The sequence below is a fragment of the Orycteropus afer genome, unplaced genomic scaffold (genome assembly GCF_000298275.1).
Source record: "Orycteropus afer afer isolate SDZICR_OR568_19922 unplaced genomic scaffold, OryAfe1.0 scaffold00200, whole genome shotgun sequence".
Lineage (NCBI taxonomy): Eukaryota > Metazoa > Chordata > Mammalia > Tubulidentata > Orycteropodidae > Orycteropus > Orycteropus afer.
The window spans coordinates 508,110-531,554 of NW_006921787.1; the positions used below are offsets into that span (position 1 = coordinate 508,110).

The 23,445-nt window shown below is 38.9% G+C and overlaps 1 protein-coding gene across 1 annotated transcript in view; it reads right to left on the bottom strand.

The window, feature by feature from the left end:
* Positions 1 to 23,445, bottom strand: part of MCPH1 (microcephalin 1) — a 505,419-nt gene that overhangs the window by 43,574 nt on the left and 438,400 nt on the right. Inside the window, exon 13 of the mRNA XM_042781949.1 lies at positions 74 to 311. Coding sequence (XP_042637883.1) covers positions 74 to 311 — 238 coding nt within the window. The remainder of the gene's footprint in view (positions 1 to 73; positions 312 to 23,445) is intronic.

Here is a 23,445-nt window from a genome sequence, read left to right on the forward strand (position 1 = left end):
ACCTTCTCTGTCCATTCCCAGTCATGCTTCTCACTAAAGGATACATCATTTTTTTCTATAGTTACATTCCTACCTAAGATCCATTTTTCTGACAAATACTTGATCATTGCTTTCTTCTTTCCTCTGTAGGGACCAATGAAGATGCCAGCCTGGCGTGGGACGTGGGTGATTTGGCCTCCACACAGGTGGACCAGTTCACACAGCTTGGCACTGGGGGGGTTGCTGGCTGGAGTGATGAACATTACTGGCTGCCCAGAAAAGAGGTTTCCTTGGTATTGCCCCGCCGATAAATGACATTCCAGTCGGCAGACCTATTTGGCAAAGACAGAAGGAAGAATTAAAAAGGCACTGGACCATTTCATTCTTTATTTAGAGTAAAGTCAACTGTGAAGCTCATCTTCCCCTTTGGGAAAAGGAATACACTGATTGTAGCTTTCACATTCTCAGATGAATTTTAAATTCTGAGGAGGAGAGAAAATAGTTACTAGCTAGCATTTGACATTTTCTGAGGTAGCCTACAAGTAAAACCTCAAGCAAATAAATTTATAGATAAAAATGTTTAAAACTCAAAAAAAACAAGTCAGTCCTGACTCATAGCGACCCTTCCCTTGGGTTTCCGAGGTGGTATCACTACAGGAGTAGATTGCCCAGTCTTCATTCCCAGGAGCGGCTGGTGGGTTAGAACTGCCAGCTTTCTGGTTAGCAGTCAAATGCCTTAGGCCCTATACCACCAGAGCTTCTAAAAATGTTTAGACCTTTGAATTTTTAATAATAAAATTTATAATAACAAATTCTAAAACAAAATATTGGAAAGTAATAAAATGCTCAATAGAATGAAGAGAACCACATCTACATTCTATCAATTCTATCTAAGTCAATTGGAAGACTTGTGTAAGTGGCAACAGGACAGGGCTCTCGGTAGCAATAACTTTTGCATGAATCTAAGAAATACTATAAATGCAGCATTACAGTTTAAATGGGTAAAGGGAGAACTGGGTGATATAAAAGTATACTTCCTATAGCTATTCTTAAAAAATAAAAAAGGTTAGAGATAAATGATTGGAGATAATTCAATGAATTATTATAAAAACAGTTATGAAGAAATTTCTGGTAAGATGGAGGAATAGATGAGACAAGGTATATGTGAACTGCTGTATGAAAAGTGAATTTACTCTGTAAATCTTCACCCAAATCAAAATAAAATTAAAAAAAAAAAAAGGTAGTTTAAAAAAAAAAAAAAGAATGAAAGAAAAGACTAAAAAAAAAAAAGATGGAGAAATAGGCAAGCAAGCGACACAGATCCTCTTCAACAAAGAAAAGAAACACCAATTGACAGAGATACAGAAGAGAATCCTGGAGCCCTGAGCTTTGAAAGGAATTGGGCACCAACTAGTGGAAAAACCTGAATGAAAACAGGACCTAAGAACAGGCTCTGTTCACCAGGGTTGGCAAGGACATACGAGAGGCTGACAACAGGAAAGAAGACAGGTGGTAAGTGTATAATTGCTGTCAACTAGTGAATAGAGCAGCACAGCACAGTACCCTGTCTGTACAGATAATATACAAACAAAACAAAGTAAACAAAAACTGTGGGCAAGTCATTCCAACATATAAGCACCAATTAATATAAACACAAAAACGCCACAAAGCCTCGGAGACAACAGAGCATCACAGTCCACACAAAGAAGCAAGATAAAGCAGGAGGAAAAAGGGACCAGGATACAGACCCAGACACATCCCTGAGGAAGCAGCAGCATTGGAACTCCCTGATAAGGAATTCAAAAGAATTATATTTAGGTATCTTCAAAGGATTGAGAGACAGACCAAGAAAAACACAGACAAAACCCTAGACGAATTTTGGAAGAAAATGCAAGAACAAAATGACAAAATAAGTGAAAAATTAAATATGATTCTAAATCTACAGATAGAAATCCAGAAGATTAATACTAAATTGTCAGAAAGAGATAACACATTGAAAGGGCAAAGGAGTAGAACTGATGTGATGGAAAGCAGAATTAATGAGATGGAAGACAAATACCTGAATACTTCTTTGGAAAGGGATCAATCAGAAAAAAGATCAAAGCAAAATGAAGAAAGCCTAAGGTACATGTGGGATACCATCATAAAGAATAACCTACATGTCATTGGAGTTCCAGAACAGGAAGAGAAAAATAAAACCACTGAGAAAATTGTCCAAGATTTGTTAGAGGAGAACTTCCCTGATATGAAGAAAGATGTGAATATAACCACTCAGTAAGTCCAACAAACCCCAAACAGGATAGACCCCAAAAGAAAAACACCAAGACATATCATCATCAAACTCACCAAAAACAAAGACAAAGAAAAATATCATGAGAGCAGCATGGGAAAAACAAAAAGTTACCTACAAGGGGCTAAGCTCAGATTTCTCGAGAGAAACCATGCAGGCGAGAAGATAGTGGGATGGTATATATAAAACACTGAAAGATAAATATTTCCAACCAAGAATTATGTACCCAGCAAAACTGTCCCTCAAGTATGATGGTGAAATTAGGACATTTCCAGATAAGCAGAAATTAAGGGAATTTGTTAAAACCAGACCAACCTTGCAAGAGATGCTAAAGGGAGCCCTTTGGACAGAGAAGCAACAATAATCAACAACAACTGACCATTAACACACATGATGATATAACCCAGAAACAACCCAGTATGGAAGTACCCAAAGTAAATAAGCCTACAAGATTGTAAACAGGGAACCAGAGACACCAACTGACAAATGAGGACAACTACAAACCAAAAAGAGGGAAAAAATGAAGTCAAGACAACTACAAGATAGAACAGACTGCTCTACACTTGGGAAGAAAACTATAAATCACAGGGTAACCTCAAAGAGAAAGGACAAACCTTCACATCAAAATAAAAAAGAGGACCAGCATAAATATTCAGCAAATACTAATCACAGAAGGACAAATATAGTACTAGTTTGTTGTTGTGGAGGGTCAAGGAAAGGGTTACATATGGAGGGAAACTTTCTTTGTTGGTTGCCAGGAGTGGGAGAGAACACTGCAAAAAAAAAAAAAAAAAATGCATTGACCCATGTCACTTTAATTTTGTGTATTTCACTGTACATAATTTATATTTCAATAAAATACATTATTAAAATAAAAAAAATAGTTATGAAGAGTCTTATAGACAGTAGGAATTATTTCAGATAACAAAAATAAAAAATCCAAACTCATTGCCATGAAGTCGATTCTGACTGATAGTCATCCACCCTGTTGGTTTTCTGAGGCAGTAAATCTTTATGGAAGTAGATTGCCCTATCCTCCTTCCACAGATTGGCTGGTGGGTTTGAACCACCAACCTGTTTAGCAGTCAGATGCCTTAGGCACTGTGCCACCAGAGCTCCTTATTTCAGATACAGGGATATTAAATTGTGCTCCTTTTTATTAGAAAAAGTTGTGGTAGTCTGGCTGACCCAAAGGACAGTTGGTAGGTCCAGTTATTCTAAACACACATTTTACTACTACAGATTAATAGAGACTCTTCAAAAAATGTAAACACACTCTGGGAGATGTTGAGGGTCATGTGTCATCCACATTTTATTTAGAATATTTTCACCCATTTATTTTTCTTTAACATCTGAGATCAGTGGTTCCAAGAAATTAGGTTATCTGAGGAAAAGGATTAAGGGGCCCTTCAGAGGAGCGTAACCTGGCTAGGAGCGACATAATAGGGAATCCCCATCAGTTAAAGGGCAATAGATGGGAGTCGTATGTGCATGGAGAATGGGGTGACTGTGGGGTAGAAAGGGAGCAAAGAATAAATTCCTCATTCTATCTCTCATACAACATTTTAAAAAAAGAATTGATTATTCTACTAAGTTTTCATACTATTTCTTTTTAAGAAAAAAGGCCCTGGGTGGTGTAAGTGGTTAATGTGGTTGGCTGCTAACCCAAAAGTAGGAGATTTGCATCCACCCAGAGGTGCCTTAGAAGAAAGGAATGGGAATTGACTTCTGAAAAATCAGTCACTAACAACCCTACGGAGCACAGTTCCACTCTGGCACACGTGGGGTCGCCAGAAGTTGGGACTGAATAGATGCCAACTGGCAATATGGAAAAACAGCTCCAGCATTAATGAATCAAATCAACACACTTAAATATGGCCACGGAATTTTCTCCTCTCATCTACAGTTTTAAATTTTATAATGTAATACTTAGCATTTAACAACTTTCCCCTGATTCATGTAATTGGAAGCAGGATCCTAATAATGTAAATGATTATATGGTTACTTTGTTAATAGTTTTAGTAATTCTTCAAATATCCCTTTAAGATTAGCAGTTCAAGAGTTAATTTAATTCTTCAGGTGAAAACACTGATGGTACAGCATGCCAAGAGATTTTCTTTGACTAGCAGGAGTCAAATTGCAAGACAACATCCATGATTACTTCTTCTTCTTGTTAGGTGCCGTCAAGTCAGCTCCAACTCATAGCGACCCTATGCACAACAGAACAAAACATTGCCTGGTCCTATACCAGCCCCACAATCCTTGCAATACCTGAGCCCATTGTGGCAGCCACTGTTGTCAATCCACGACTAGAAATCCACGGTTACTAGTATCCATTAACTTGGTAAATCACTGGACCACGTTACATTGAAATAGAGATTAAGAAACAATATCTTTCTTATTAAAACTGACTATAACTACACATTAAAATATTAATTATAAAAGAATGAACTACTGATACAGGCCAACATGTGGCTGAATCTCAATTATGCGAAGTGAAAGCGGACAAAAAAGGACTATAGACTATATAATTCCATTTGTAAAAATTTCATTTATATGAAAACTAATCTCTAGAGATAGAAAGTAGATGAGTGGTTGCCTAGACAGGTTGGGGAAAAGAAGGGAGGGACTGGTGAGTGGGATTGCAGAGCTGCACAAGGACACATCTAGGGGTTATGTTTACGTTTATTACCTTGATTATGGTGATGGTTTCACAAGTATATACAATGCCAAACATCAAATTGTACTCATTACATGTAGTTTGTCATACACCAATCACACCTCAATAAAGCTATTTAAAAAAAAAAAAATAACTGAAATAATACAGAAGGGTATAAAGAAATGAATTTTCCTGTGTTAGATACTGTATCCACTCCTGAAGTTTCTTCCTTAATAGTAGGGAGAGTACTGGCTTTTTCTTTTTTTTTTCCCTGAGTGGGGAAGGGTGCTTACATCTGTATGATGACATACTTAAGATACCAAAAAACCCTAAAACCATTGTCCTTAAGTTAGTTCCAACTCAAGTGATACTATAGGGCAGAGTAGATCTGCCATACAGTGTTCCTCAGAAGGAAGGGTGGGCAATCTACTTCCGTAGTGATACCGCCTCGGAGGTGTTGCTATGAGTTGGGTCCAACTCCATAGCAGTGAGATTAATTTTTTTTTTTTTTAATGCTTACGGAAACAGACTGCACATCTTTCTCTCAAAAGCAGCTGCTAGCTTCAAACCACTGACCTTTCGGTTAGCAGTCAAACATTTAACCACTGCACTGCCAGGGCTCCTTTAAGATAGGAGCCCCTTATTGGCCAAAAAGATAAATCATGATAGGTCCAAGTTTATTATGGTTATCTCATTTGTTTGGCTAATGATTGGTTTAGGCCTGGGCTGTGACTCAATCCTGATCAATGTGATCTGAGGATAAGTCTGCAGGTGGGATCGTGGGAGAGAGCTTCCTCATTAATATAAATAAATGCATACGCAAAACCTATCTTCTTTGGTGGACATCATCATGTCTACATGTGATACCTGGAATTACTTGAAACCATCTTGAGATGAGAGGAGCCTCTGTGAACATGCTGAAAATGGCTGAGGGGAAAGATGGCAAGTATCAGGGTCCTTCATAACACTTCTAAGTCACTGGATTGACTACATTCCAGGAATTGTCCTTCTTTTATACTTTTTGGGTGAGAAAAACATTCTTAATTTAAGCTGCTTTTTAAAAATTATTTTATTCACAGAAGCCCAAAGCATCCACATGATATGGTTCTCACGACCCCTACCATTTTCCAGAGGTCACCACTGTTAAGAGTTTGCTATGCATTTTTCTAAGTACTATAAAACATGCACACACACACACATATTTATGTTATAGTTTTTTCTTAACAACAAAACATGAGATCAAGTATAAATATATATATATTACTTCAATGATAAACAGTAAATCAAATCTATGTGTTTTTAACCCTTTCAAATGTTTAGAATGTGACTTCAGCAGCCAGTTTCTTTGCTTTTTTATTTTCTTTCCCTTCTCTCTCCCACATTTACTGAATATTTATTATCTGCCAGACACATGCAAGGTGCTGGGGTAGCAACGATGATTAACCGAACCTCAGTTTAAAATACATAGACACAAAAGTCAACAAATGAAAATGCTTCATTTAATTTATTTATTCAGCTTGAAATCATAGGAATCCAAGTACTACAAATATCTGATTCTTCACTCAAAACAAATAAGTCTCCTTGTGCATTGACTTACAAAACCTAAGTAAAATAATTTTGGGGAAAGCTTAATCAAAGTTTAGATTACTTAAAATTAAAAATTAATTCAAGAATTTATCCTACAAATATACTTTCAGATGTACATAAGGACATACACATACAAAGAGTTCATTGCTGTAGAAACTATGATGATTGGCAAGTTTCATTTTTATTATTAATACAATATGACACACGATTCTGCTTCAGTTAAATTCAGTGCAATAAGAAGGAGGTCTTAAGAACATGACACTTCTACAACACTCCCTGAGGACAGACAGTCTTTATTATTCATAGTTATCACTAGCATTATCATATTATAGATACTCGACTAAGGAAACCATTCTAAAAACACAAATATTAATGCAGTGTTACCCTCTGAGATCACATTATGATTTTGAAGGCAAGTGTCATAAAACGGCTTTGCTACAGCTACCGTAAGATAAGGCAACTTGGCAATTTAACTTTCCTCTCCAGTAAAACATCATTTCCTCCTCATAGGTACTTTTGTAAAAAATAAGTCAAGAATTAAAAAACAGAAAACAACCTAAAAGGTTAATGGAGCAGCTAAGTGGAAGTACTAGATATGCCAGATGGTGTGCTCTTTTTATTCCAGCATCAGAGCTTGTTCCAAAGGGTCTAGTTTTTATTTTGAGATCAAGGAGAAAAATCTCACATCCACCATTTTAAAGGCAACTTGCTATTGATTATTTTCATTGTCTTTTCAATTCCCTGTGTTATATCAGGTCAAGGCAATTTGCTCTAAACTCTAATTTCATTTCAACTTTTTGAAACACACACACACACACACTCCATAAATGCTGCCAATAAAACCCCCCAAAAAACCAAACTCACTGCAGTCGAGTCGATTTTGACTCATAGCAACCCATCCTTGGGTTGCTGAGGCAGTATCCCTATGGAAGTAGATTGCCCAGTGTTCCTTCTGAAGAGCGGCTGGTGGGTTTGAAAAGCCAGCCTTCTGGTTAGCAATCAAATGCCTTAGGACTATGCCACTGCCAACTGCCACAAAAAGGATTCTGGGTAGGGCATGGAGGCATGACAGGATGGTATAGATGGAGTGATGGTGATGTATTATTTCTGTTGTTTCCTTAACAGAGAACCTCGGAGATAACCCGGTTCATCTATTTTTAGGTAGGGATTTCTAACTTGAAATAGTAAAATGATAATTTTTTTTTTTTTTTAAAGAAGCTAGTTCATTATTCTTATTATTTCATATACTAAATGAACACTTAACACATGTTTATTTTATTTATAACTTATTATTAATGAAAGGTGTCCTGGTGGCACAACGGTTATGTGCTTGGCTGCTAACTGAAAGGTTAGCAGTTCAAACCCACCCAGTTGCTTTGTGGGAGAAAGACCTGGTAATCTGCTCCCAGAAAGATACAACCTAGAAAACTCTGTAGGGCAGTTCTACTATGTCACATGAGGTTACTTTGAGTCAAAAATCCACTTGACAGCACCTAACAACAACAACAACTCCCGACCACTGCCATGAAGTTGATTCTGAGTCATAGTGACCCGAGGACACAGTAGAACTGCCCCATACTGTTTCCAAGGCTGTAATCTTTATGGAAGCAGACTGCCTCATCTTTTTCCCATGGAACAGTTGGTGAGTTTAAACCACCAAACTTGAGGGCTTCTTTTAATAACAACACCACCATTATTAATGAGAGAACCAGGAAGCTGTTATAACTGGTTCAAAAGAGAATCCAAAGAGTACATTTATTAATAGTGGATATTGAAAGTAACTTGAAAATGAATAACAATAACAACAAAAAGCTTTACCATGGAGGTGTAGAGGGAGTGGTCCCTCCATCAGACAGGATTCGTTTTCAAGTACATGGAAAAGAATAGGAGTACTGGTAGCATAGCGCCTAAGGCATTTGACTGCTAACCAGAAGGTTGGCAGTTCAAACCCACCAGCCACTCCATGGAAGGACAACTGGGCAATCTACTTCCATAAAGATTTACCACCGCGGAAACCCAAAAGGGGTTGCCAAGAGTCAGAATCGATTCAACTGCAGTGAGTTTGCTTGTTTTTGGTTTTTTTGGTCAGGAATTATCTGCACTATAATCAGGTTTGTTTTTTTTTTTTACAACCTACAGAGTTGTAAAATAGTTCAAAGGTAATAAAAACTAGAATCAGATAACCTGGAAGGATGTGCTAAGTCTAAAAAAGTGTACTTTTCCACGGAAGCACAAATATTTCCCTTCAGAAGTCAGATGTCTCTTTAAAAGAAATAATTAAGAAAAAAGAATTAAGTAGAGTTTACTAACTGTTCTTCACTTAAGTTCCCTCCAAAATAAACTGCAGTAAATTTAGGGTGGAGTCAGAAGAGCTCCCTCTTCTCTCTGTTAATAATGACATAAAACAAATATTGTATATATACATCTACATGTATATATGTTGTTGTTGTTGTTATTTGCCGTCGAGTTGGCCCCAACTCATAGCTATATATGTGTGTATTATACAGACACACAAGAAAGCAGCTGGTGGAAGATAAAAATTGTTGTTATTAGCTTTTCATTTCAATCGAGGATCAGGTAAGAGGAAAAAGATTCAGACTGCTACTGAAGGGTCTAAGTTTAAGGTGGAACAGACATTAGCTTTGGTTTAGGAAAACTTTCCCTTTATTTGCATTTGTGTCTTTATCAGAAAAGCTATAATGATTTAAAAAGTTTTAGCTCAGAAGCTTCAAATTTATTTACATAGAAGTCAGTCAAGGCACACTATATTGTTTACAAAGCTAAATGGAACATAATTCTCTCAATACTTCTAGCTTCGTTGAATTCAAGCTATTTATCCTTGATCCAGAAGTAAAATCCCACATAGGGGCTGATGATTCATTTATTCTTAACCATGGTTGTTAGATCTGTGTTAGTCATTAGTGAATTTGCTTTTCCCTTTTTGTAGAGCTTACCTTTAAACTCACCCTTTGGCTCCCTGACAATTTCCATAGGTACTTAGGAGCCGCATACAGGAATATAAATTTTGATTACACAGTTCTCATAGGAAACTATTTGACTTTTGAGGAAACTGCAGCTCAGTGAAGTTGATTTTATTTTACTCTTTTGCCTGAGATCATGCTCTAGGAAATAAACAGTAGTGTCATTTTTGAATCTAGGTCTGTCAGATATCCAGTCCCTTGCCATTTCCATGAATTTCACCCATGGCCTCTGCTTCTCCCCAGTAACAGAGGAATAATAATACCCATCCAATTTGCCCCACAAGGGCACAATGACAATAAAATGAAATAATGCTACATCTCTCTAATTCTAAGATGTACTTTTCCACATTTTAACAACTCTAATATAAGGATGCCTAAGGCACTTGACTGCTAACCAGAAGGCTGGCGGTTCAAACCCACCAGCCACTCCTCGGAAGGAAGATGGGACAATCTACTTCCGTAGTTATACTGCCTCGGAAACCCAAGGAGGGGACACTATGAGTCCGGTCCAACTTGATGGCACATAACGACAACAATATAAGGATGTGTCTTATAATATATAATGGAGGTCACAGTTTTTAAGTAGCAACATTGTTTCTTATAGTGGTACAAAGAATACTGGTATGTCATAACCAACGCATCTTAAATTTGAAGTATTTGAAATGCTCTTAAATGGGCTAAGACAAGCTTTAACTATAGCTCAGACATGTTTTGTATGTTCACAGTTGTGCAACCATCAATACAATCTTAAACTGAGAACATTTCAGTATTCCAGAAAGAAATCTTGTGCCCATTAGCAGTCAATGCCCTTCCCTACTACCCGCCCCCCCCCCCCCCCCCATAGCATCCCACTCCCATTGCAACCACTAATCTGTTCCTATGGCTTTGCCTATTCTGGATGTTTCACATGAAAAAACAAAAACCAAACTCACTACCATCGAGTTATTTCTGACTCATAGCGACCCCCACTGGGTTTCTGAGGCTGTAAATCTTTACAGAAGTAGATAGCCCAGTCTTCCTTCCACAGAACAGTTGGTGGGTCTGAACTGCTGAACTTCCAGTTAGCAGTCAAGTTTTACCCACTACGTCACCAAAGGTCCTTCCTTATTTCACGTAAGTGGATTTATATAATATGTGGTCTTTTGTGACTGGCTTCTTTTACTTTGTTGTTGTTATTGTTATGTGCCATCGAATCGGACCCGACTCATAGTGACCCCTCCTTGGGCTTCCGAGGCAGTATCACTACAGAAGTAGATAGCCCAACTTTCCTTCTGAGGAGTAGCTTGTGGATTTGAACCACCAGCCTTCTGGTTAGCAGTCAAGTGCTTTAGGCACTATGCTACCAGAACTCCTTCTTTCACTTAGCATAATGTTTTCAGGGTTGTAGCATGCTGTAGCACGTATCAGGACTTTTTTATTGCTGAATAATACTCCATTGTATGGATATACCCATTTTGTTTACCTAGTCATTAGTTAATGGACGTTCAGGCTGTCTATTTTTTAGCTATTGTGCACACTGTTGCAACCGACATTCACATACAAGCTTTTGGATGGAAGTTTTGTTTTCATTCCTCTTGGGTTTATATCTAGGAGTGGAATTGCTGATATGATAACTTTTATCATTTTACTGTGTAGATATTAAGTACATTCAACAATTTTTATACTCAGATTGGCAATAACAAACAAAACAAACAAACACAACAACAGCAAAAAACTCAAAAAATGGTGTAGCATAATGCATACATGGCTATGACATTTTTCACTTAACACCCTTCACTTCCTCCCCCAAATTAAGAGAATATAGTCTGGGATAATTTAAAGGTAAATATTTGGATTTTAAAGTAGAAAATAGCTGATTTCATTAGTAACTTCATTTTGTTGCCTTCACCTCATACTCAGGGTCCCCTAAAATCTGGCCCCACCTTCCCTCTCCAAACTTAGTTTCCACTATTCTCTTTCTAATCCTAATCAAATGTGTTCCCCAAATACATCACATAATTCCTTGATTTTTAACTTTTTTTTTTAATTCTCCACACTTAATGTGGTAAAACAAATCTATGCATGTACTAAAATTCATAGAACTGTGTACCTAAAAAAGCCAATTTAGTGTATGTATCTTGGGAGCTCTGGTAGCATAGTGGCTAAGACACTTGCCTGCTAACCAGACGGCTGGCGGTTCAAACCCACCAGCCACTCCTCGGAAGGAAGGTTGGGCAATCCTACTTCCGTAGTGATACTGCCTCGGAAACCCAAGGAGGGGTCGCTATGAGTCGGGGCTGACTCGACGGCACATAACAACAACAACAACAACATCTTAAAGGATAAAATAAAATAAAATAAACAAAGAAAGTACTTTTTTAGCCTAAGTTGTGTCTACATCTCATTTTTTTCCCCAAAGTGTTTCTTCTTCCATGAAGCCTTTTCTGATATGCCCTCCTGTGAAATCCTATTCACTCAGTGACTGGCCCACTTGAAACTTAGTACATACCCCTTTGCATTGTCTTAATCTCTTCTTGTAGATTTACTATGGTCAGTGCTAGGCCCTGAAGTATAGCCCCTGGGGATATTGAGATAAGTAAGACATAAATTGTCTTCAAGTAGCTACTATCTTAGTGGTGCAAAGAGATTAGAAAACCTACAATTACAACAGTTCATGTATGCATTTGCAGGAGTTGTGACTGCAAAGGTTTAGAGAGAGAGGATACTTGAGCTGAGTCAAGTGAAGAGCAGGAGTTAGCCAGATAGGAAAAGGCGAGATGGGTGGGTGATGCAGTGGAATTCCTGCTGGAGCAAACAATGTGTTAAGACATGAGATGGCTCTATGACCCATTTTTTTTTAAATAATAAAGAGGTAAATATATAGTTACAATAACTGAATATTTCCACTACCACAATAAGAGGTTCTGTTCTTCACAGCTATCATATATATACACATTCCTCACTTATCGACATGGTTATGTTCCAAAGGTCAGGTGGTTAAGCAACATCAGCATTATGTGAGGAATAGCAGGAGGTGGTGGCTCCGGGAGTGTAGACCCTAGGAACTGCTGTTTCCCTGGCACTGTTGCTCTCTGGACTTTAAGGTCCTGCCATCAGGGCTGGTGCTCAGGCAGACCTGGGGATGGCAGCTGGACTAGAGACACAGTTGGCAGCTCTGGGGTTTGGGCAGTCAGCGGGGCCAAGGATCAAGATTGTCAGTGGGGGTTGCTGTCCATGCCTACGCTCCCCACAGCTGCCTCCTCCTCAGCCCCAGCTGTCTGATACTACCCTGCAGGGTGGGGAGGATCCCATGGAAACAGGTAACATGCTGGAGGGCTTGGAATCTGATGCTGAAAGCCTGGAGACTGATAGCTGCTTGCAAAAGGAGCTCAGCAAACTGGGTTTCAGGGAGGTGGGGTGGGGAGGGGGCCAAATTACTCCTTATTTCTAGTACCCTTCCCACTGTAGCACATGGTCCCTCCAGGGTGCTCGAATAGAGAGGAGCAAGGGAATCAACCTTTCCCACCCCTGCCTCCTCCTGGGCCCATCAGGCCACTTGCAGGTCTTTCTCAGAAAATCTACCTCGGTTACCTCTTCTACAGGAAGAACAGCAACTATAGCTCCAGCAGTGGGAATAGGACCAGCAAGAGGCCTTTTGGAAAGCTGGCTCCTTCAGTTGCCAGTCTGATGGACATGGAAGCTAGATACAGGGAGGAAAATCAAGTTAATGCAGAAAACAGTTGGATAGTATAATTTTTACTATTGTTGTAAGTCCAAAATATCACATGAGATGATTGATAAGTGAGGAGTAGGTGCATACTATCTTTGGGGTCCATTCTTACTGTCCTCTGTAGGTAAGTCTATACTGCTTAAAAGTGCTCCATCAAACAGCTATAGGGATACAGGGAAGAGAAATTAACTTCCACGTTCTATGTGATCTAGTGCTTTGGTGTTGACACTAGAGCCCAAGCACAAGATGGGGCAGGTGGGAAGAGGAAGGAGGACTCAGTTCATGTGCCAGTTTTGGATGCTTTTGTTTAACTATAAACTGGCTAATGGGGACATCATGAAGAGAACAGAAAATATCACAATGGGAAATACCTTAGAGATCATCTCCATCATTCTTCTAATTTTAAAGATGAAGAAACGGAGATCACAGAGTTGCTCAAAGTTTTCCGGTGTTCCCTAAAATGAAAAATCCTTTTACCAATGCCTGCCACCATGTAGCTCAGGGCTGAGCTGCAGAATTAGTCTTCATTTTCCCCATTCCTCCCCCTGTAGTTAATTCATTTATTCATTCTAGTATCAGCTATTTTTTGAAGATACTAAATGAGGAACTCTGGTGGCACAGTGGTTAAAGCATTTGGCTGGTAACTAAAAGGTCAACTGTTTGAACTCACCAACTGCTCTGTGAGAGAAAGATGTGGCAGTCTGCTTCTGTAAAGATGTATAGCCTTGAAAACCCTATGGGGGCAGTTCTACTCTGTCCCATAGGGTCACTATGAGTTGAAACTGACTCAATGGTGGTGGGGCTTTTTATTCATTTATTTAAGATGAAAAAATACAGTTATTGCTCCTCTAAGCCTTTCTAGTAATTACAGTAAGTATGACATTCATTCAGTGGGTTAGGGAAATGAGAGTCCAAGTCTACTTGAGGGAATCTGGGAAGACTTCAAAATGGTAGCCTTTGAGTTGGAATTAAGAATAGGTAGAAAGATGATTGCTCAATGAAAAGCAAACAGGAGAGCACTTCAGGTAAAAGGTGTAGAAAGATCACTGCATGCTTGAACAAATACTTCAGGATCACTAGAGTGTAACATGAGAGATGAGGGCATTTGCAGGTGATAACAATAACAAAAACTAACTATTTAAAGCATTTAAATATGTACCATGGTGATGAGGCTGAAAAAGCAGGCTCAATCAAAAAGACTAATCATGCTTATACAATATGATGAGTGGAATAAATGAGGAGCCATCAAAAACATAGATTAATTAGGTCATGAAATCATGTGTTAGGAAGGTAACTCTAGAGACAATATAGGAACAGAATGGAGGGGTTAAGGCTGACTGGAAAGAGAAAGACCCAAATAATCCAATAATTTCAACAAAAAATTATGTAGGGCAGGACACAGGGAATGGTTACAGTGGCAGGAAACTCAAGACAGAATGTGAAGGCAAATTCAACAGGAATCCTGTCAGAATATGTGATACCTATATTAATGGAGTAGGTCCCCATGTGTTGTGAATGATGGGGGCTTGACTATTAACCTACAGACACTGGTGGTTTCAACTGACCTAGTGATGCTGAGGAAGAAATGACAATGTTTCTGTAAAGATTACAGCCAAGAAAAACCTATGGAACACAGTTTTATCCTGTAACACATGGGGTCACCATGAGTGAGAATCAACTAGACAGCAAAGGGTTTCGTTTCAGTATATTTTAATGGAGGAAAGTTAAAACTAAAGATATATTAAAAGAGTCACACATGTCATTTGTAAGAAAGTTAAACTGCTGAGATTTTAAGGTTTCCAGTAAATAAAACTCTTTCCCCTGGGTTCAAATCTAAATGAGAGACAGATATAGATGGTGAATAGGAGGAGATGAAAATAACTTTTATTATTCGTAAAGATAACTGAAGTCTTGGGCCTTGGAGCTATAGCCATGCAAATCTGCAAATACTTCCCTTGTGACTTAGAAGGACCTACTCATAGAATCACAGTTGGCCCTGGACAAAGGGCTCACCTCTCTGGCAGGGCAAGCTGAGAGTATGATAAAGTCGAGTGCTTTCTTTAGGAAGACAGGGAGATGTGAAACAGGGATACAGAAGAGGACGAATCATGAGTGCCCAATTCCTTCTTCCCAACTCTGCAATTTGATGCTAATCTTCCTCTCCTGGGGAGGTGTGAGTGAGGGGATGAGATAGATAAACAGAAGGTAGAAATCTGTTCTACACATGTATGCATATGTTCTGGTTACCTAGTGCTGCGCTGACAAGAATATACCACAAATGGGATGGCCTTAACAAACAGGAGTTATTCTCTTACACTTTGGAGGCTTTAAAGTTCAAGTTCAAAGTGCTAAGTTCTAGGAGCTGTGTGAAAGCCCCTTCACCTTGGGCTTCAGCTGTGCCTCTTGCACCTGGCCCACAGAAGCTAGAGGCATCTCTTCACTAAGGCAGCTACTGGCTGATGAGGCTGACAAACCCAAGGTTGACAAGTAAAAAGGCACAGTTCTGATGTTACCAAACCACACAGCAAGACATTAATTCAAGTCTCTTGAAAGTCCCAAGATCGGCAGAGCATGGCAGCCTGGTGAACAACAATACAGCTCCATGCAGGGTTCAAGCATGCCACAGGCTGGAGACCATTCCCAAAGCTGTTTCTTATATATGGGAAGCAGACCACTTACCCAAAGGCTACTCAGCTGCTCCAATACTTTCCACCACTGAGTTAATTACCAATCTTACCACGGGGAATAACTACATCCAGCTGCCCAGCCACTCAACCAGGCCTAGCCAAGTTGACACACAAACTTAACTACCATAGTGTATGTGCTATAAGATTGTCCACATATATAATAGAGCTAACGGGGTCAAATAATGATAACTTCTTAGCCACAGCCAACCAGCCATGAGGGAGTGAGTTGTTGGGCCTGTATGCTTGGGACTATAGTCATGGGGGAGATCAAGCAGAACTGGCATTAACAGTACTACACAAAAACACTGTTCTACATCCTAGTTTGCTAAATACGGACTGAGCTCTTAAAAGCTTGCAAGTGGCCATCTAGATGCAACAACTGGTTTCTCCAACAATTGGTCTGTTCCTCCTGGAGCAGAGAATGAAGAAAATCAAAGAAGCATGGAAACAATTAGTCCAAGGGACTACTAATGGACTATGCAAACCTCAGCCTACATGACCCTGAGACCAGAAGAACTAGATGGTGCCTAGCTACCTCTGTCAGCCACTCAGACTGGGATCAGTGCAGGAGATCCTGGATAGAGTGTGAGGAAAATGTGGAACAAAACTCAAAATCATAAAAAAAAAGACCAGGCTTACTGTTCTGATAGAGACTGGTGAAGCCCCTGAGTCTATAGCCTCTAGACACCCTTCAGGCCTGGAATTGAACTCACTCCTGAGGCTTCTAGCCAAACAGTAGATAGGGGTATAAGATGAACATTTATCCTAGGTAGGTACACTCTTTAGAATAGTCAACTATGGGAGATCAGAAGGGCAGTATTTGCAAAGAGAGGTAACTCAGAGGGCAGGAATGCATAGGAAAGAAGGACACAGAGACAAGGTAACCACAGGGATGAAGTGGGAAAAGAGCTGTTGCATTATGTGGATTGCAATCAATTTCATGAAACAAAATATATATGACCTGTTGTATAGAAAATGAATTTGTTCTGTAAACTCTCACCCAAATTACAATAAAAAAAAGTAAAAAACAAAAACGAGAAAACAGAAATCTGAAGCTAGAAAAGGAGGTTGGTTCATCCTAAGGCAACCAATCTTAGGTGACATCACTAACTCTTGAATAAGCATCTTAGAAACTAGATCATTGCGCTAATCATTTCAAAAGAGAAGGTAGATAAAAAGGCAACTGTTCAGATACACAAAAATATATTTAGATGTTTTTCTAAGATAATTGTTTAGTGATACACTTGACAATGATGAATGGATTGAGTATGTAAAATCTAAATAACTGGTTTTCATTAGTGCTGGAGAGAAAAATAATTTTTTTTTAGTATAAAAAAAGATAAAACATACTTTTAAGTACTCTAGCAATCACTTAAATTCCATAAAAATAAAAAAAAGACAAGGTCTTAAAATGATGAATACATGAAAACCCTGCAAACTCTCCATAAAACACTCTCAATTTTCAGTTAAAGACTACCTTTGCTCCTCATTGCTGTTTTCAAGCTATTCTTTCTTCCCCCTCCTTAACCCCTACCTCCAGCATTCAATCTCATGATCAGATAATATCACCTATTTCATCTTATTGTTACTGTCATTGACCAACCCCTACACCATTCCTCTCATTTTCTGACACTTTTGTTTTCCCCATCACTACTATTGTCCTAGTGCTTGGAAATTTCAAAATACACGTATATGATCCTTCTAACACCCTATTCTCTCAGTTACTTGAGCTCCTCTTCTCCAATGATCTTGTCCTCTACCTCCCTTAGTCACTCAATTCTAAGTAATTGTATGATTTTATACATCTCATTCTCAAATCACTGTTGTCTTTCTAGTACATTCCTTCTGGTACCCTACTGAGACCTCTTCTCAACTGATACTCACCCCTTGATGTCCTCACCATTTATTTCATTGAGGCATTCCTGAACCACCTATTTAAAATATCAACTCTCTCCTAATCATCAGCAATCACTAGTCATCATCATCAGTAACTGCTGTCAAGTCGAATCCAACTCACAGTGACTCCTCCTTGAGTTTCCAAGGCGGTATCTCTACAGAAGGAGATCGCCCAATCTTTCTTTCAAGTTTTATTTTCCTTTGCTATTTTTATCACCTTCAAACGCAATGTATAATTTATCATAATATATAATTTACCTATTTGCTTATCTCTCCAGCTAGAATTCAGGGTGGAAATCTTTCTTTTGTTCAATGATACATTGCTAGCACCTGGAACAGTGCACATAGTAAGGGCTTAGTTATACTTGTTGAATGAATGCAGTATTTATTGAGTAATTACAGAATATGGTGCTTAGGAGACCCAAGGGAATATAGAATCTGATTTCAGGAAAGCCTCTCTCTAAATAAGGAAGCACAACTTACTCCCACACAGGAGTATCTGGGTAGTAGTGAGACAAGACAATAAGGTTCAAAAACGCAGAATCCGAGTGGGCAGGAACACTGGGAGAAAGTTCCAGAGCAGTAAGTGTTTAGCCAACTTGAAGAAGGAGGAAAAGGAAATATGCAAAGGAGACAGAGCTTTTCAAGTCTAAGGGACTGCAAAGGCAGATTGTGAGGGATCTGCCTAAGCAGAAAAAAAGTATTCCTGATAGAGAGCAGTACATCAGGTAAGAGATGGCAAAGTTAGAGTGGGCAGGTAAAACCACCCAGAGGACTTGGAATGTGATAAATATTCAGAGTGTGCTACACCAGATCCTTAACCAGGAAAGTGATATAAGGAAGGAGAGGTCTAGGAAATAAGAATGGAGATGGTAGAGGATGGATTGAATGGGGTAGATACTGGTGTTAAACGAGCAAAGAACACATAAGGATCCAGACTGGAGGGGGCTACAGAGGGAATGGAGAAGGGAGTCGTAAATCTAAGACATACCTTAAATGATGAAATAAAAAGAACTTCTTACAGGCAGCACACTGAGGATGAGGAGAAAAACTTCAGAATAGTTCTCTGGCCAAGGAAATGGGAAGAGTGGTGATTTTGCCAAGAGAATTGGGCTGGCTGGGAAGAGAGCTGGTTTGGCAGAGAGAAGAATATGGGCTCAGTTTTAGAGGCAATGAACCTGAAGTAGCAGCAGGTTTCTCGGAGGAGGGCTCCTCTAGGAAGTTTGATGTACAGTCTGGAGGGCAGCTCACAGCTAAGAGAGTTGGATCTGGGAATCGTCAGAACAGAGGTGACAACTAAAGCCACCAGAGGGTGGATTCATTTTCTGCTTAATTTGTAGTTCAAATGTTTCATGTTTGACTTTTGTAATATGAAACACTACTAATGAAACAGTTTATGAAAGAACTAGAAAGAGGTTTTCATAAGAAAAACTAATGTCTCATGTTCTTAGTTTTGGGGAAATGGGCTAAGAGATAAATAAAATAACGTTAGGAGTGTACAAAGACAGCTTTGTCAATTCCTGGCCTGGGAGAGCCACAGGCTATGGAAAAGTGGAGTGATAACAAACTTGCAAAAATACTTCCTACTGTTGGAAGTGGACTTAAGGGTTCTGTACTTTCAAAGCAGAACAATATTTTAGTTTTTTATCCTGTGGAAAGAAGAAAGCCTTAAACGAGAGAGCTGAAAAGGACAGAAATGCAATTCTCTTTCTTTTCCTAGGCAATTTTGTCCTCTGATTGCTGAGGAAAAAAAAAAAATCATGTTTTAGGAAGATAATGGCTTTGACCACAAGTTGAACCAGAAAGGTTCCAAAGACCAGTCAACTCCAAAACTATGAGAGTTGAGCCCAAACTAGAAGTATTTGAACATGAAAGTAAGATTTAAGGAAAGTTATTAAGGAGTATTCTAATCAGTATCCAAAAGCATGGTTTGAAATGGTTAAGAAGTTACAAATCATGAATAAAGACATCTAAATGTAGAGATAGTGCCTGAACCTTCCTTTGAGAAGTGGCTGGTGGATTTGAACTGCCAGCCTTCTGGTTAGCAGTCAAATGCCTTAGGCACTAGAGATCTATATTTGTTTCCATTCCAAAGGAAAGCAATCAAATGGAAATCAGAAATGATTTAACAATATCATTAAAGTCCCCCATTGCTGTCAAGTTGATTCCAACTCACCGCAACCCTTACAGAACAGAGTATAAGTGCCCTTAGGGTTTCAAAGGCTGTAAATCTTTATGGAAACAGACTGCCACATCTTTGTTCCATGGAACAGCTGCTGGGTTTGAACCACTGACCTTTTGGTTAGCACTCGAGTGCTTAACCACAGTACCACCAAGGCTCCTTCATTAATGTTACAAGCTAGTAAAATTTGCTGAAGAAAATTCAAAAACGATGGCAGGTATACATCAATAGGACCAGCCAGAAGTGGAAGCTGAATTCAGAGGAGGACAAGGAACAAAGGATATCACTGCTGAAATCTGATGGATCTGGGTTGAAAGCAGAGAATACCAGAAGGATGTTGACCTGTGTTTTATTGACTATACAAAGGCGTTCAACTGTGTGGATCATAACAAATAACGGGAATTCCAGAACACTTAATTGTGCTCATGTGGATCCTGTACATGGATCAAGAGGCAGTTTTTTAAATAGAACAAGGAGATACTGCATGCTTTCAAATTGGAAAATGTGTGTGGCAGGGTTGTATCCTTTCATCTTACAATAAATACTTAGAAAGCACTTACTAGGTGATTACCACAGTTTTAAATGTGTAATAAACATTAACTTATTTAATTCTCCTAAAAATTTTATAGGGTAGATATTTATAATGATTCCCACTGTTCATATGAGAAACTGAGACACAGACAGGGAAGTACCTTGCTTAAGGGTTTGGACCCAGTCAGCCTGGCTCAGAGGACTGGCTTTTCCCTTAAGCCTCTGTGTGCCTTCAAGGCATCATGAAACTCTCCTCTGAACCTTGTAACTCATACTGGGCACAGTTTCTGGACCATAGTTGGCTCTCAGTATGTAACTGAACGAACGAATAAATGTCAGGCGTTATTTTTAAATGGTGTCCCAGGTACCTTACAGCTTACTATATATAATATATACACTGAAAGGGTATTCTGGTTTTGTTTCTTTGTTGAGATAGTCACTTGGAAGGTAAATCTGTAAAATTAGCCATGAGGGTAACAGCTTTTATAGTAACTCAATTCTGTGCTACATCTGCTCATTCATCATTGGACAAGTCTAGGATGTTTAAGAATATTTCCAAAATATTAATTATTTACTTTTTAATTTGGTTGCTCTTTCTTGTTTCTATTATTGTCTTAGGTATTGTTCCAGTTACCTAGTGCTGGTTTAACAGAAAATATACCACAAATGTGATGGCTTTAACCAACAGGAGTTTATTCTCTTACTATTTTAGATGCTAAAATAGTCTAAGTGCCAGGCTCTAGGGACTGGGTGAAAGCCCCTTGGCCTGGGGCTTCAGCTCTGCCTCTTGCTCCCAGCCCACTGAAACTAGAGAAATCGCTTTACTGAGGCAGCTGCTGGCTACTGTGGCTGACAAACCCAAGGTCAACAAGTGAAAAGGCACAGTGCTGATGTTACCAAACCACATGGCAGGCCATTGATTCAAGTCCATGAAAAGTCCCAAGATCGGCAGAGCATGACAGGCTGCTGAATGAAGGAAGACTCGGCTACATAAGGAGTCCAAGCGTCCCCAAAAGCTGGAACCCTTCCCTTCCTCAGACTTGCTTCTTAAATACTGGAAGCAGCCCACATCCCTAAAGCACTATTCAGCTGCTCACAGTAGATTTCACTATGGAGTTAATTACCAGTTGCACCATGGGGAATAACTACATCCAGCTGCTCAGCCACTCAAACAGGCCCAGCCAAGTTGACACATAACCTTAACTAACACAGGTGTCCATTCTTTACAATTCAGAAACATCTTTGCTTTTTTTCTACCTTGCCAACAGTCTCCATTTGATAAATTCTGTAATAACTCTTGCATCTACCTTGTTTCCAGCATTCCTGTCCCTACAAGTAGAATGATACGGTCAAAAGAGAATGGACCTTGGCTCCAGGAAGAACATGAGTTTAAATTTCAGCTGTTACTTAGTATCTGTGTGGCCTTGGATAAAAGCTTAAATCTCTCAAGGCTCATTTTCTACAAATGTAAATAATAATAATACTATCTACCTCACAGAAATGTTGGAAGGATTAGTCATAATATATGCCAAGCACAATGCCTGGCTCCTAGGGAGATGCTAAATCAATGCCAGCTGTCTTATTACTATCTTGGTTCAGATACTTTCTCCTTCCCCCCAAGCCAATCTCTGTTTTTAAACTTTCAGAGAGTATGACTAGTAGGTCTGGCTTGCATAACTTGAAAGCCAGTGGTTTCATTCATCGAGATTAAGAAGTCAGAATAATGTAGTGGTTAATATTAATCCATAAGATATTAAGTAATAACAGTTACTGAGTACTTAAACACAACACGCTTGTTAAACTAAATAGCCACTTTTAATTATAACAAAAAATGCTGTGAAGTAGGGACTATGATTATCTATGTTTTATACTTGATAAAACTGAGACTCAAAGTAATTTGACTATAGTGCCACATTGGTACATGGTGGCACAGGCATTCAAACCAGGTCTGTCTCCCAATAGAGCCCACACGGTTAACCATATAATATACTGCCTTAGTATTTATTATCAGGATGGACTTGTGGCTTAGTTGTCTAGTGCTGCTCTAACAGAAATACCACAAATGGGTGGTTTTAACAAACAAATTTATTTTCTCACAGTTTAGGAAAACAAATTTCTGTGAGAAATTTGTTTTATTTGAACAACAGCTTCCTAGTCTATGTATAAGTTCTTCATGAGCACAAGTAAGTGTTCTGGAATTCTCATTCTTCTCAATGTTATCTACAATTTGTTATGATCCACTCAATCAAATGCTTTTGCATAATCAATAAAACACAAGTAAACATCTTTCTGGTATTCTTTGCTTTGAGCCAAGATCCATCTGACATGAGCAATGCTATCTCTCGTTCCATGTCCTCTTCTGAATCCAGCTTGCATTTCTGGAAGTTCTCTTTCAATATACTACTGCAACCATTTTTGAATTATTTTTAGTAAGATTTTACTTGCATGTGATATTAATGATATTGTTTGATAATTCCCACATTCTGTGGGATCACCTTTCTTTGGAATGGGCACAAATATGGATCTCTTCCAGTCAGTGGCCAGGTAGCTGTCTTCCAAATTTCTTGGCATAACCGAGTGAGTGCCTTTAGTGGGGTGTCCCTTTATTGAAACATCTCAAAGGGTATTCTGTCAATTCCTGGAGCCTTGTTCTTTGCCAATTCCTTCAGTGCAGCTTTGACTTCTTCCTTCACTACCATTGGTTCTTGAACATATATCACCTCCTGAAATGGATGAAGATCAACCAGTTATTTTTGGTACAGTGACTCTGTGTATTCCTGCCATCTTCTTTTGATGCTTCCTGCATCATTCAATATACTGCCCATAGAATCTTTCAATATTGCAAATCAAGGTTTGAATTTTTCTTCAATTCTTTCAGCTTGAGAAATGCTGAGTGTGTTCTTCCCTTTTGGTTTTCTAACTCCAGGTCTTTGCACATTTCATT